A 13,091-nucleotide genomic window follows, 5' to 3' on the forward strand; every position below is an offset into this window, starting at 1 on the left:
GGCCTATTATAGAGTTGGGCGATGATATGTAGGTAGAAATAAAACAGAAAATGTTGGAAATGCTCAGCAGGTTAGCCACTATCTGCAGAGAGAAGCAGTATTAACATTTCAGGTCAACAATGACAATTCATCAGAATGAGGAGACAGGAATGTAATTGAAGAAGCGGTTTGGGTTGGTGGAAGAAGAGGGAAGGTCTGTGACAGGGATGAGGAGAGCAGGAGGGATTCAATGTCAAAAGGTTTTGCAATAGTGGGTTAAGCAAATTATATGAAATAAAAACAAAGTGTTGGGTACTTAATAGGTCTGGCTGCACATGCAGAGAAACTTACTGTTTTTTGTCACTATTATTTCTTCATCCACATTTTACTTTTAAACAAGTGTCCAAGTGAGGTGCGAATGGCTGGATAATAGCTGTTCAAATTTAAAATGAAGGAATATAGATGAAAGGAGAAAAAAGAACCAGCAAGAAAAACAGAAGTAGAGGTTATGATCTGAATTTTTTTGAACTATTTCCAGCATTTTCTTTTCTTATTTCTGCAATACTTTGTTTTTGTAACTCTTTCAGGTATTGGTTGAGATTAAATGTGGGCCAGACCTTGAGAATATCTCCTGTATTCTTTCTTGAATAGTATAATGGGATTGGATAGATAGGGCCTTGATTTTAACATCTTATCAAATCCGAAGGCTGATACAGAAATGCTGGTGAACTGGTGCTTAAACCCAGGATCTTCTGAATCAAAATTGAAACAACTTCTACTGAGTCTAGAACTGTTGTTGTTGGATTAACTAAACCATAAAATGGTTGCATTGCTTTTAGACATGCTCACTCCTGTATGAAGTTTAACCTGCACGACATTAAAAAATGCGTTTTTTTTTAAAGCAGCTCCCAAGTGCAAACGACCCGTAGCCGAGATGTATTGTGGGAGTTGTAGTTCACCTTCCGACGGTCTCTATGAAGCTTTCCGTTAAAGGGATTACATGACCCACAATGCAGTCCGCGCAGTTTGTTGACATGCGCACTAGCGCCGCCGTTGTCTATATATAAGACTGCAGCTCGCGGCTCGTCCTTGTCCACTTCTCCGGTCGCCATGTTGGGAGCTGTTGGACGGTGTAGCCGGGGCGTGGTGCAGGCACTCCGGCCTGTGGTCAACCCCGTACCCCCAGTAACGGGTGCAGCCGGTGCGCTCTATTCACGTAGGTATCCCGGATCGGCTGTTGGGCTTCGGGATGTTCCCGCTGGCGCCGAGTTTCCCTGTGGCGCCGAGCGGTGAAACCTCCAGGGCGGAGGCCTGGAAATGTCCTTAACCGAGTTCCCCCCCACGGCAGACCTGAACCCTGGGACCCTCGCACTGTCTGTTTGAAGCCGCTGGGTAAAATGGATGAGCCGGGCTGGGGAGAAGCAACGTGGGCGGTTCCGCCGGTTTGGGAGCTGTGCTCGCTTTGACCTTTACCGTCCTGGAGCCGCAGGCTTGGGGCCTAGTCAACTAGGAGCCGCTGCTTCCTCTCCACCCGCTTCAGAGGCTTTAGGCGGGGGTGTGGAAGACGGTAATCTCACTCCAGCTGCTGCTTTTATGCTCGCTCTAAGACTCCCCTGTTTACATTTCTTTAACCCGGTTTCGGCTGCTTCGATGTCCTTCAGCTTCACCTTGACAGTTGATCGCAGCTCTTCACAATCGTTGGCACTTTCTCAGCACCGTTGCACATTCGAGCTGCAGGTTACCTATTCAACAATGCCAACCAAATAGTTACCTGTAAATGGCAGATCTCTTGCAATTAAAAAGAGAGTGACAGGCATCATCTCTTTCGGTCGAATCTCTTATCTGTACAGTGGATGCATATCATAGAATCATAGAAATCATAGAATCCCTACAGTGCAGAAGGAGGCCATTCGGCCCATCGAGTCTGCACCGACCACAATCCCACCCAGGCCCTACCCCCACATATTTTACCCGCTAATCCCTCTAACCTACGCATCTTAGGATTCTAAGGGGCAATTTTTTTAACCTGGCCAATCAACCTAACCTGCACATCTTTGGACTGTGGGAGGAAACCAGAGCACCCGGAGGAAACCCACGCAGACACGAGGAGAATGTGCAAACTCCACACAGACAGTGACCCGAGCCGGGAATCGAACCCGGGACCCTGGAGCTGTGAAGCAGCAGTGCTAACCACTGTGCTATCGTGCAGCCCAAACAATTATGCCCTTCAACAATTTTTAATGTTTGGGAATTAATTTGGTATCAGGTACAACAGACTGAATGGGTATCCCTCTGGTCTATCATTCTAAAAGCAAATATGACACCTCTTTGTGGGACAAAAACCAATAAGCTGCTTGTTGTTTGAGATTCCACGCCAGAATTCCAATTTGTTGAAAGAGAAGACTGCAAAGTTTTCATATTGTTTGTGAAACAAATTTGAGATATTGGTTAAAGTGGGTTGCATTTGGCCAAAATAATGTTATAGCCACACCTGGGATAATTTGTGGTGTCTGGTTAGCACAGGTGCTTTAGACGTTTAAACAACTGAAGCTAGTGCATTAATGGGTTTATTTACTGGAGACTTGAGTAAGTTTGGAACATAAATGGGTCATTCATCTTGAGCTTGTTCCATCAGTAATATAGCTGATCTGTATCCCACTGTCAATAACTGTTTTGGCTGTATATCTTTGCACTTTACTAAAAAAAATTAAGTCTCATTTGAAATGAATTGAGCTGGCACTTTTGTGAGAGTTCCATGCTTCCTCTACCCTTTGGGATATGTATTTTCAGACTTAATGGTCTGGCTCTGTTTTTGAGATTAAGCACTCTTGTCTTAGATTCCTCCAATCCTTTTCAAAATCCTTAAAACTTATGGTGAACAGAGATTTAGGGGATCCATGTAAATAGATCACCAAAATGTAGTAGCCAGGAACAGATATTAGAGGTTCATGAATATGAAACGAAAGCTAGAAAATGGAGGAGCACAATTTGTTACAGTCGAACACTACCATGGTTAGAACACTTTGCAAACACTGAACAATTACAGGCACATATCTCAGAAAAGATATATTGGCCTTGGAAGGATTGCAGTGCAGATTTACCACATTACCAGGGCGCCAACTGCTAGATTTTGAGCAACAGTACGAGGCTTTCATTCCATGGAATATGGAGGTGGAAGGGGTATTTGTTGAACACCATCATGGTGGTGTTCAACTGTAACAAATTGTGCTCCTCCATTTTCTAGCTTTCTTGTTTCATATTCATGAACCTCTAATATCTGTTCCTGGCTACTACATTTTGGTGATCTATTTACATGGATCCCCTAAATCTCTTTCGAGTGCCACTGTTCACCATTTAAGAAAAATGCAGAATTATCCTTTTTGGTCAAATAGGAGATTTTGCACTAGCTTACATTGAAATCTGTCTGACAGTGTCAATCTTCGCAACAAATAGTGAATAATTAAAGTCTTGATATAGAATGACCTAGTCTCACCTTTCATACCCATAATTCCCCTTTTTACTACTTTTTAAAAAAGGCCCTGAAACAGGCAAGATTTTGCTTTCAATTCCATTTAGTTTTTGGGTTAGGTCTCTTGTGGAACGTTGTATAGTGCCTTCTGGAAGTCCACAAAAACTACATGCATGGACATTCCTCTGTCTATTCTTCAAAATTCAATCAGGTTTGTTAGACATGACCTACCTCTTTATAAATCCTCATTGGGTTGCTAATCAACTCTAATTTTTCAAATACTCCGTAAACTCCTTAATTCTACATTCCAGATCTTTAATGTATTGCCAATTGAAATCTCAAGATGCAATGTTAGGATACTGATTGCCCTTCCAGTCTTGGATTCAAATCAAGTCCTGGACTGGAGCTGAAGCCTTGTTGCTGATAAATTCAGTCAATTACTAGTGACAGAAGCTTATAGGACAAAAATTGTTTTCAGTCTTAAGAAGCTTGAATGAAATTCACAGTATTGCTTTGAAGTTACTGCTTCAAAACTGGAATTGGGTACAATTGATCATAGGGAAGCTTTACTCCTGGGGTTGAGGTTGTCCTATTAATAAGTATTCCAAAGTGGAAGGATTGTTTGTGGTGTGATGGTATGTGCCAGCTGGTCATTCAATTCTGATTCCTTAATTGCAATTGTAGCCATTCTAAAGTTTAGTTTTGAGCTTTTACAATGAAAATGCATACCATTTTTATGTTGAAACTAGTACTCAAGCTTGTTAAGATTTTATTATCTATGGTTGATAATCTGAACGTTATTGTTCATTACTACTGGAATATATAATTGAGGTTGTTTCAAACTTGATCTGTATATTTAACTTTGCATTGTAGGGCGAAACTATGTTGCTCAAGCAAATCCTGCTGCCAAGGGAGGTGTGGCGAAAGGTCGAATTGTTGCAGTCATTGGTGCTGTTGTGGACGTCCAGTTTGATGAAGGGCTTCCTCCAATCCTGAATGCTCTGGATGTGACGGGTCGTGAGAGCAGGCTGGTACTGGAGGTTGCCCAGCATCTTGGTGAGTGCAGTTCGCTTTTGACTTTATTTTCAGATGCGAATTCAATGATGAGACATCAAAAAGACTTTCGTTCTTCTGAAGTGTCTGTAGACAAACTACTATCTGAGAAATGTCAAGAATTAAATTTACACCTTTTCCTTCAGTTAAGACTGAATGTAAAACTTAAATCTGTACAGGTGAAAGCACAGTACGTACAATTGCAATGGATGGTACTGAAGGGTTGGTGCGTGGGCAAGAAGTTCTGGACACAGGCGCTCCTATCAGGATTCCAGTTGGACCAGAAACACTCGGCAGAATCATGAATGTCATTGGTGCGCCCATTGATGAAAGGGGACCAATCAGCACCAAAGAGTAAGTATAATAATTAAAAATTTAGGTTCTAGATCTGAGTGCCAAGTATTAGCTATTTGTTTTCCCAGTATGGCTTGTATGTGGCGAGATAAATGATTTTATTAGAAAACAAATGGTGTTCTACAACCCCATTAAGAGAACCACCCCAGCTAATCCATAACTGACTTTAACTGATACCTGTTGTGCATTTTCCGTCTCTGATCATTGGATATTTATTAAGAGAAATTTGGGTTTTCTAATTCTATCCATTCATCCTGGTTGGTATTGAATTACAGCATGTAATTTCAAATTGAACATCGGGCATTCTAGACTAGTATTCTTGTATTGGTTTTATTGACTGGGTTCATATTTTACTGAAGATAATCTTGCATTAAATATTTTGGCTGTGCCACTGAATAATCGAAGCAAATGTGGGAAGTTGAAATAGTTTTATGTAATTGAACAAATGAATTTTATCTGTGGTGGATAAATTTTAGTTAATCAAAGGTGTTGGGGTTTTTGGGCCAAAGGCAGGTATATTGAGTTAGGCCACAGATCAGTCATCTTCTCATTGAATGGTGGAACAGGCTTGAGAGGCTGAATGGCCTACTCCTGTTTGAGTTCTGGAATGATCTTTATTTAATGTTAAATTCAAGCTACTGAAACAGGTTTGACTAAATCAGAATTCGCAATTGCCTGGTTTTGGAAGGCCAATTCTTCGATTTATTTCTTACCTAACTTTGTGCTGTACAGCATGTGTAATTTTGATTTATGTGCACATTTCTTGAGAATGTGTGTACTTAGCCTGATACCTTATTTTGTTCCTCATAACTAGTGATCATACTTGGGATTGCTAGATTTTTAATTTTTTTCTAGTGATTGCAGCTATAATGTCACTTTGCATGATTATGTAACTTGAGGTGAAACCTGATTCTGATTCCAAATGCACTAATATCAAGTTGTGTTGGGGGTCAGTTCCATCATGCTATTGCAGGTGAAAGCAAGTCTAAAAATTTTCCTAGTCCATTTGGATGACCTGAATGCTTTCAACAGTTTTGAGCAAACTGATTTGTGTGGGAGGAAGTCTACAAAACAATTCTGGTTGACAAGTGCAGGCTGCAACTTTTATCTTGTGTGTGGACTGTTATTTGTACAATGGCTACATATGAGAATGGGAAATGAAAATTGCTACCAACCAAAGAACACAAAACTATGTACAGCACCTTGAATGTTATTTCAGTCCCATTTCCGGTCATAATTCCTCACCAATAGCTGACTGTACTTCAAACTGAAATCTAGATCTGGAGTATAAATGCCAAAGCAATTGTCTACAAAAATTGCAACTAGAAATAAAACAAATGGGAAAGAACTTCAAATTGAATTGGTCAAGTTAATTCTGCCAACTTGAGTTGGTTTCCACTCGTGTGATGTCATATTTTATATGCTGTTTTTGATTCAAATGCATGTGATTTCATTTGCACCTTAGATTTGCTGCAATTCATGCTGAAGCTCCTGAATTTGTGGAGATGAGTGTTGAGCAAGAGATCTTGGTGACGGGCATCAAAGTTGTAGATCTGTTGGCTCCTTATGCCAAAGGTGGCAAAATTGGTAAGTATGACAGGAAACTAAACTTGAATTAGTTTATTTAATATTTATTGGTCAAGATGTTGTATTTTAAACAGTTTAGTTCTATAAAATCATTTTTGAAATAAATGCCTTGCTGTTAAATACAATGTGGGGGGGGGGGTGTTGTTGGGACAAGGAATAAATTGAATTGCATGTTTACATCACAGCCAAGTACATAGTGTAAGATTATTTGCCTTTGAAGATTGGCTGTAAAGCTTGCACAAACCATGTGTAACTGAAATGTTGGCTTATTTGTATTGTGCAGTTTTACAATGCAATGGCAAATGCAGCTGAAGAGTATTAGTCTAATGTGTGGATTCTGAACTGGCTATATAGATTAGAAGCATTGTTTTACATTGAACTTGGTTGAAATTGATTTAATTTAAAATGAGCAACTCCAACCAAGGCAAATTTCTCAGGCTTACATTTTGATACAAATCAAGCTAAAGCTTGCTGCTTGTCTGTTTAGGTCTCTTTGGTGGTGCTGGTGTTGGTAAGACCGTACTTATCATGGAACTTATTAACAATGTTGCCAAGGCCCATGGTGGCTACTCTGTGTTTGCTGGAGTAGGAGAACGCACCCGTGAGGGCAATGATTTATACCATGAAATGATTGAATCTGGTGTCATCAATCTGAAAGATGCAACCTCCAAGGTAAAAATGTTGAATGTTGTATGGTTTAATTTCTTGTCAACAAGAACAGTGAAAATGTACACGAATGCACTTTACATTTTTCTGGACTATCCATTTCAACAATTTAGATCATAACTACTGTGATTTCTTTTGGATGGCTGTGGTGGATTGTGCAACTAGTGGTTAATGAAGTGTACTGAACCCTGGGTTCTATAAATAGACTCATACAGTACATCCTCAACATGTTTAAAACATTGGTTCTGCCTCAACTGGAGTATTCCATTCACTTCTCGGCCTTTTGGCTTGTAGTATGAAGAGGATGCTGCGCTTGATTGAGGTCATTAGGATACATTCAAGCTTCATTTTCATATGAAGCAATTTTTAAAAGCGGCATCTCGGGCCTTTTGGCTAAGATGCAAATGAGATCAAGCCTTGGAGGAGGAAACCTCCCTCTCCAATCAGCTTGGCTCATGTAGATCAGGCCCAAGACAGGTGTGAATGCCCTGTCTTGTCAGCTTGGATTGAAAATGTCTCAACTTGTTGAGACTCTGAATTGGACTTGATTTGATTGAATTGGAGAAGTATAAAAATAAATTCCATTCAGTTCTAGGCAATACGCTTTGAGGATATGAGGCACAAGAGATTTGTGAGCGGCTCTAGGGATGAGGAACAATTGGGACTTCTCTAAGCACAAACGTTTAAGAGAATTGATAGAGGTACACAAATAATGGCTTTGGATAGAATCTTTTACATAATGATAGGATCTGGAATGCATTGCTTGTAGTGAGGGAGATTCAATCATCCCATCCCACTGGAATGGATCAAAATATGAAAAGGAAACATTTTCAGGACTATTGGGAAAAGGTGGAGGAATTGCACTAGGTCAGTTACTCGAGGTAAACTTGTTTGTATTGACGTTTTACTAGTTGTCGAGCTAAATGGGCAGGGAATGGGTTGTCCCTTTATGCATTGAGATTTTAGATATTCAAATAGTGATGCAAACAGTAATAACTGCTGCCATCTGAGTCCAAAATGAAGTGTTCTACGTAGTTGAGGTTGTTTATGAATTCGGTGCCAAATTCAGGAGAAATGACGACCATGTGGAGTTGAATAGCTTATACATTTGAGAAGAAAACAAGATAAGTGCATGAAGACGACAGGAATGGAAGGGTATGTGCATGTGGTGGTTGATTAAGTATGGAATAAGGATTTTTTCCTGTGCTGTATAATTCTATATCAAGTACTGAATGACCACTACATTTTGTGGCACTGAATATTTTGCTGCATGGTGTAGGTATAAGCAACTATGTCCTCTGATTTCATTTTACACTCTCTCCCTTAGGTAGCTTTGGTATATGGTCAGATGAATGAACCACCTGGTGCCCGTGCTAGAGTGGCACTGACTGGATTAACTGTTGCTGAATACTTCCGTGATCAAGAAGGACAAGATGTGCTGCTGTTCATTGACAACATTTTTAGGTTCACACAGGCTGGTTCAGAGGTAAACTTGTTTCTATTAATGTTTTGAGGTACATTAACTGCATCAGTAGCTTCATAAAACTTGTGTTTGGACAAATTTTGCACTATTCTCCTATAATCTTTCCCTTTTTAGGTATCTGCCCTGCTTGGACGTATTCCTTCTGCAGTAGGTTATCAGCCAACCCTGGCCACTGACATGGGTACCATGCAAGAGCGAATCACCACCACAAAGAAAGGATCAATCACATCTGTACAGGTAACTAAAACTAACATTGATTTGTTTTTTTCAACTTGATTGCCCAGGTATGATGCAATATTGACTTTCATTCCTCTGAATGTGATGAAACGTTGAATCATTAGATTGTTGTGTACAGATTTCAGCCTTGTACTGAAAGATAATTCATTTGTTTTAGGCTATTTATGTGCCAGCAGATGATTTGACTGATCCTGCACCTGCTACTACCTTTGCCCACTTGGATGCCACAACTGTACTGTCACGTGCAATTGCAGAATTGGGTATATATCCAGCTGTAGACCCGCTAGATTCTACTTCACGTATTATGGACCCCAACATTGTAGGGCAGGAGCACTATGATATTGCTCGTGGTGTACAGAAGATCCTACAGGTTTGCATGCTTTTTGCTTTTGTATTAAGCTATTGTTCTATTTGACTGTTTCCATTTGTGGCTGTTTGATTATCACCAACAGTATATCTGACCCTAGAATTTTCCATTTCAATGAGTGTCCAATAAATTTTCTTGAAACTATAGTTTTAAAATGGGTAATATTATCTTTACCCTGTAATAATGTCAATGCTTTTTGCAGTGGCACAATACTAGTTAGCTGAAAGTTGAGCCATTGCCAGATAATTCAGAAGAAAAGTCATCAACTTGTTCAACATTATCATACCTTAAGCACATACCTTATTTAATGGTCATCTTTTGTTCAGAATGTTCTAACATTTGTAGAAAATAAAAGTAAACTAGCCTGCAGTAACTTCCATACATCTTGAGTCTGATTTCAGTTTTTCAGTTGACTTTCCCACATGTTTATGACAAACAGTGATAGAGGTGTTTTTCTTTAATGGTCTTATTCTTTCCCCCCCCCCCCCCCCTCCCCTTAGGACTACAAGTCTTTGCAGGATATTATTGCCATCCTGGGTATGGATGAACTGTCAGAAGAAGACAGGCTGACTGTGGCCCGTGCTCGTAAGATCCAGCGTTTCCTATCCCAGCCTTTCCAGGTTGCTGAAGTGTTTACTGGCCATCTTGGAAAATTGGTGCCCCTCAAGGAGACCATCAAAGGATTTCAGATGATCCTTCAAGGCAAGTTATTGTACTCTTTCCTCCTTGTGTATGGTTTTTAAATGTATTTTCAGGTTGTCAAATAGTTAAAGAATATGCTATTCAGCTTTTTAATTTATCTGCATCTTTTTTCCTGTAGGTGAATATGACCACTTGCCTGAACAGTCCTTTTACATGGTTGGTCCTATTGAAGAAGCAGTTGCTAAGGCTCAGAAGTTGGCTGAAGAGCACTCTTAACATCCATATTGTAACTTGTATGAAATACCTTCAGATGTATTGTTGTCATGACAAATCAAAATGTTATTTAATGTTTCTACTTCAGAAAGTGAAAAATAAAAGTTCTATCTGAATCTGGAATACGAAACATGTCCTGGAGAAAGTATCAGTGACCAATATTGAATCTTTGTATAACTGCATCACATAACAATAAATTTGACAACAGGTGTTAAATTCAATAAGCATGAATTTTATTGTGGAAGAAGTGGATTGGTTTCAACAAGTGTGGCCAAGTATATAAATTTAGTGGGTAGCTAATTTATAATTTCATGGGCCTAAACTTTGAGCCTACTTGTAGTTTGAGCTCTGTCCAATGCATAAAGCAATATTTTTAAGGGAAATGTATTCCATGTAATTGGTCAGAGAATATTTTAAAGAAACATCTTGGAAGAGGTTTTCTGATTGAATGTAGAACTTGGGGTCTAGACAGCTGAAGTTATGGATGTTAATGGTGAATTGATTTTAGAATCAGATTCTTGAGGTCCGAACTGGGTGTGTGCAGAGGTCCAAGGGCCTAGAGGAGCTTGTAAATGTGGAAAGATGAGAAGGATTTGAAAATTGAGAAATTTTAAAATAATGGTAATGTAGGCCAGCAAACATGGAGTGGTGAATGGGAGTTGGGATGAATTATGAGCAGCAGAGATGTGCACTAGTTTGTTACAGAATATTCAGTTACATTGTCTAGAGGTCTATGCCAGCGTATAGCACCAAGTATTTAGAATGCAGTTGATGGCACTTTATCTGTGAAAATTACCATCAATTAATGTAGAACGAAGGTAGTGACGTGCACAAGCAGTACCAAATGCATACAAGTACAAAGCCTTTGGATAGAGTATATTATTCTCCACATAAATCTTCAAATACAGCTAGTATAGGATGATATCTGGAATAGAACTTTTTGAACTTCATACAAGACCTTGCTTGAGACTATGATTGAATTAATTCTCTTGCCCTCTAGCATTAGTTGGCAGAAGTCAATTCCAACTCCACCTGGCTAAGTAACCTAACATTGGACACTTTGGCTTGATATTTGGTACTAACAATTTGGTTGATTAGGCAAGAATTGATTGCTTCTAGCATATCTCACGGAAAAGCTTGAAGTTTAAGATGCCTATCTAAAGGAGTTTTGGAATATCTTCAACCAGTGAGAACGTGCATTTGAAAAATGCACTCCAGCTTCTGATTTTGGCCACCAGACATGGTTCATGATGCAAAAAGTTGGTATTACTTAATATGTGAAGCTAATAAACACAGGGGAAGCATATAAAAGGCCTAACATTTCTCAAGAGGATAATACTTGGAGTTTTAAGTTCTTATGAGCATACTTTACCTACAATGTATACAGTTGTTGCAGATGGTGGATTTTTCTAAGTCTTTTGATTTTCTCTCTGGGCAACAGCCTCGGCACCTAATCTGGTTAAGAATTAAACCTTGCTCTAGCTCTTGCTGTAAAGATCCCAGTGATGAGTTTGAGAAACCCTGGCTAAATATTGATTCTGGACAGGTTGAGTCTGCGTGCTGATACACTTCTGTGTCTATACATAATGTTTGGGATTCTTCAGGTCAGAGGGATGGTGAGGGGAGAATGACCTGGGTCTCTGCTTCCATACGAAGAAATTTGGGCAGGCTGGTGTATTTAGGGACTGACATTTTTGAACTATACAGACAAGCAGCATATGACTCCACAGAAACCCTACAGTGCAGAAGGAGGCCATTCGGTCCATTGAGTCTGCACTGACCACAATCCCACCCAGATCCTCCTACTGTAACTTGACATTATTAACCTTGTTAATCCCGACACTAAGGGGCAATTTAACATAGTCAATCCACCTAACCTGCACATTTTTGGAGAGTGGGAGGAAACCGGAGCATCCAGAAGAAACCCACAGACATGGGGAGAATGTGCAAACTCTCACACATGGAATGGAACCTTGGTCCCTGGCGCTGTGAGGCAGCAGTGCTAGCTGCTGTGCTGCCCTCCAGGTCCATAGCAATGGGCTGTCAGAATAAAACCAGATGGATTGCTTGGGAATGTCATAGATACTGGAATTAACAAAGGCAATCTCTGCCACATTAACGCTGCAAAGTCCATTGCAACAACCTGACAGACATACTGAATCATGCCTTGCAGCCAATGTCTTGAGATTCAAACCATTCCTAGGTATGTTCTGTTCCACCAGCAGGGAAGTGGATAAAGGTGAGGTTATCCACTTGGGTAGCAAAAATTAGAAGGCAGTTTATTATTTGAATGTGTAAGTTGAGAGGGGTGGACCTTGGTATCTTCATGCATCAGTTGCTGAAAGTGCACTGGTACAGCAGGCATAAAGCAAATGGTAGTTGGCCTTCATACAATTTGAGTATTGTAATAGGAATGTTTTACTGCAGTTGTATAGGGTGTTGGTGAGGCCATACCTGGAGTACTGTATGCAGTTTTGGTATCCTTATTTGAGGAAAGATGTTCTTGCTATTGAGTGTAGTACAGTGAAGGCTTACCAGGCTGATTCCTGGGAGGTATGTCATCGGTTAGAACTATATACATTGGAGTTTGGAAGAGTGAGAGGGGATCTCATAGAAACTTCTAAAATTCTACGGGTAGGTTCAGAAAGCATGTTCCCAATGATGGAGGAGTCCAGAACTGGGGTGGGGGTGGGGGGGGGGGGTCAGTTTGAGAATAAGGGTTAAACCTTTTGATACTGAGATGAGAAATTTCTGTTTCCAGAGACTGGTGAACCTATGGAATTCTCTACCACAGAAAGTAGTTGAGGCCAAAATGTATGATTTCAAGAAGGAATTTGCTATAGCTTTTGGGGCTAAAGTGATATGGGGGGGGAGGGAGGGGGGGGGAGGGAGGGGAAGGCAGGATCAGGGTATTTGATGATCAGCCATGATTATAATGAATGGCAGAGCAGTCTCGAAGGCCAAATGATCTACTATTTACT

General features: G+C 40.2%; 1 protein-coding gene across 1 annotated transcript; it reads left to right on the forward strand.

The window, feature by feature from the left end:
* The first annotated feature begins 987 nt into the window (after nucleotides 1-987).
* On the forward strand, nucleotides 988-10,233 carry atp5f1b (ATP synthase F1 subunit beta). Its single transcript, XM_078228195.1, has 10 exons — nucleotides 988-1,195; nucleotides 4,322-4,504; nucleotides 4,681-4,855; nucleotides 6,321-6,442; nucleotides 6,930-7,114; nucleotides 8,436-8,594; nucleotides 8,706-8,828; nucleotides 8,986-9,198; nucleotides 9,696-9,897; nucleotides 10,016-10,233. The coding sequence occupies exons 1-10, from the start codon at nucleotides 1,090-1,092 to the stop codon at nucleotides 10,111-10,113; spliced, it is 1,566 nt and encodes a 521-aa protein (XP_078084321.1). The 5' UTR covers nucleotides 988-1,089; the 3' UTR covers nucleotides 10,114-10,233.
* The last annotated feature ends 2,858 nt before the right edge of the window (nucleotides 10,234-13,091 follow it).

The sequence above is a fragment of the Mustelus asterias genome, chromosome 14 (genome assembly GCF_964213995.1).
Source record: "Mustelus asterias chromosome 14, sMusAst1.hap1.1, whole genome shotgun sequence".
Lineage (NCBI taxonomy): Eukaryota > Metazoa > Chordata > Chondrichthyes > Carcharhiniformes > Triakidae > Mustelus > Mustelus asterias.

What these genes read in the sequence shown, in the direction of transcription:
- atp5f1b (XM_078228195.1), top strand. Translation starts at nt 1,090, where the DNA reads ATGTTGGGAGCTGTTGGACGGTGTAGCCGGGGCGTGGTGCAGGCACTC. An exon ending in TGAAAGATGCAACCTCCAAG is followed by an intron (nt 7,115 to 8,435) that starts GTAAAAATGTTG and finishes TCTCTCCCTTAG; the next exon opens with GTAGCTTTGGTATATGGTCA. An exon ending in ATTTCAGATGATCCTTCAAG is followed by an intron (nt 9,898 to 10,015) that starts GCAAGTTATTGT and finishes TTTTTCCTGTAG; the next exon opens with GTGAATATGACCACTTGCCT.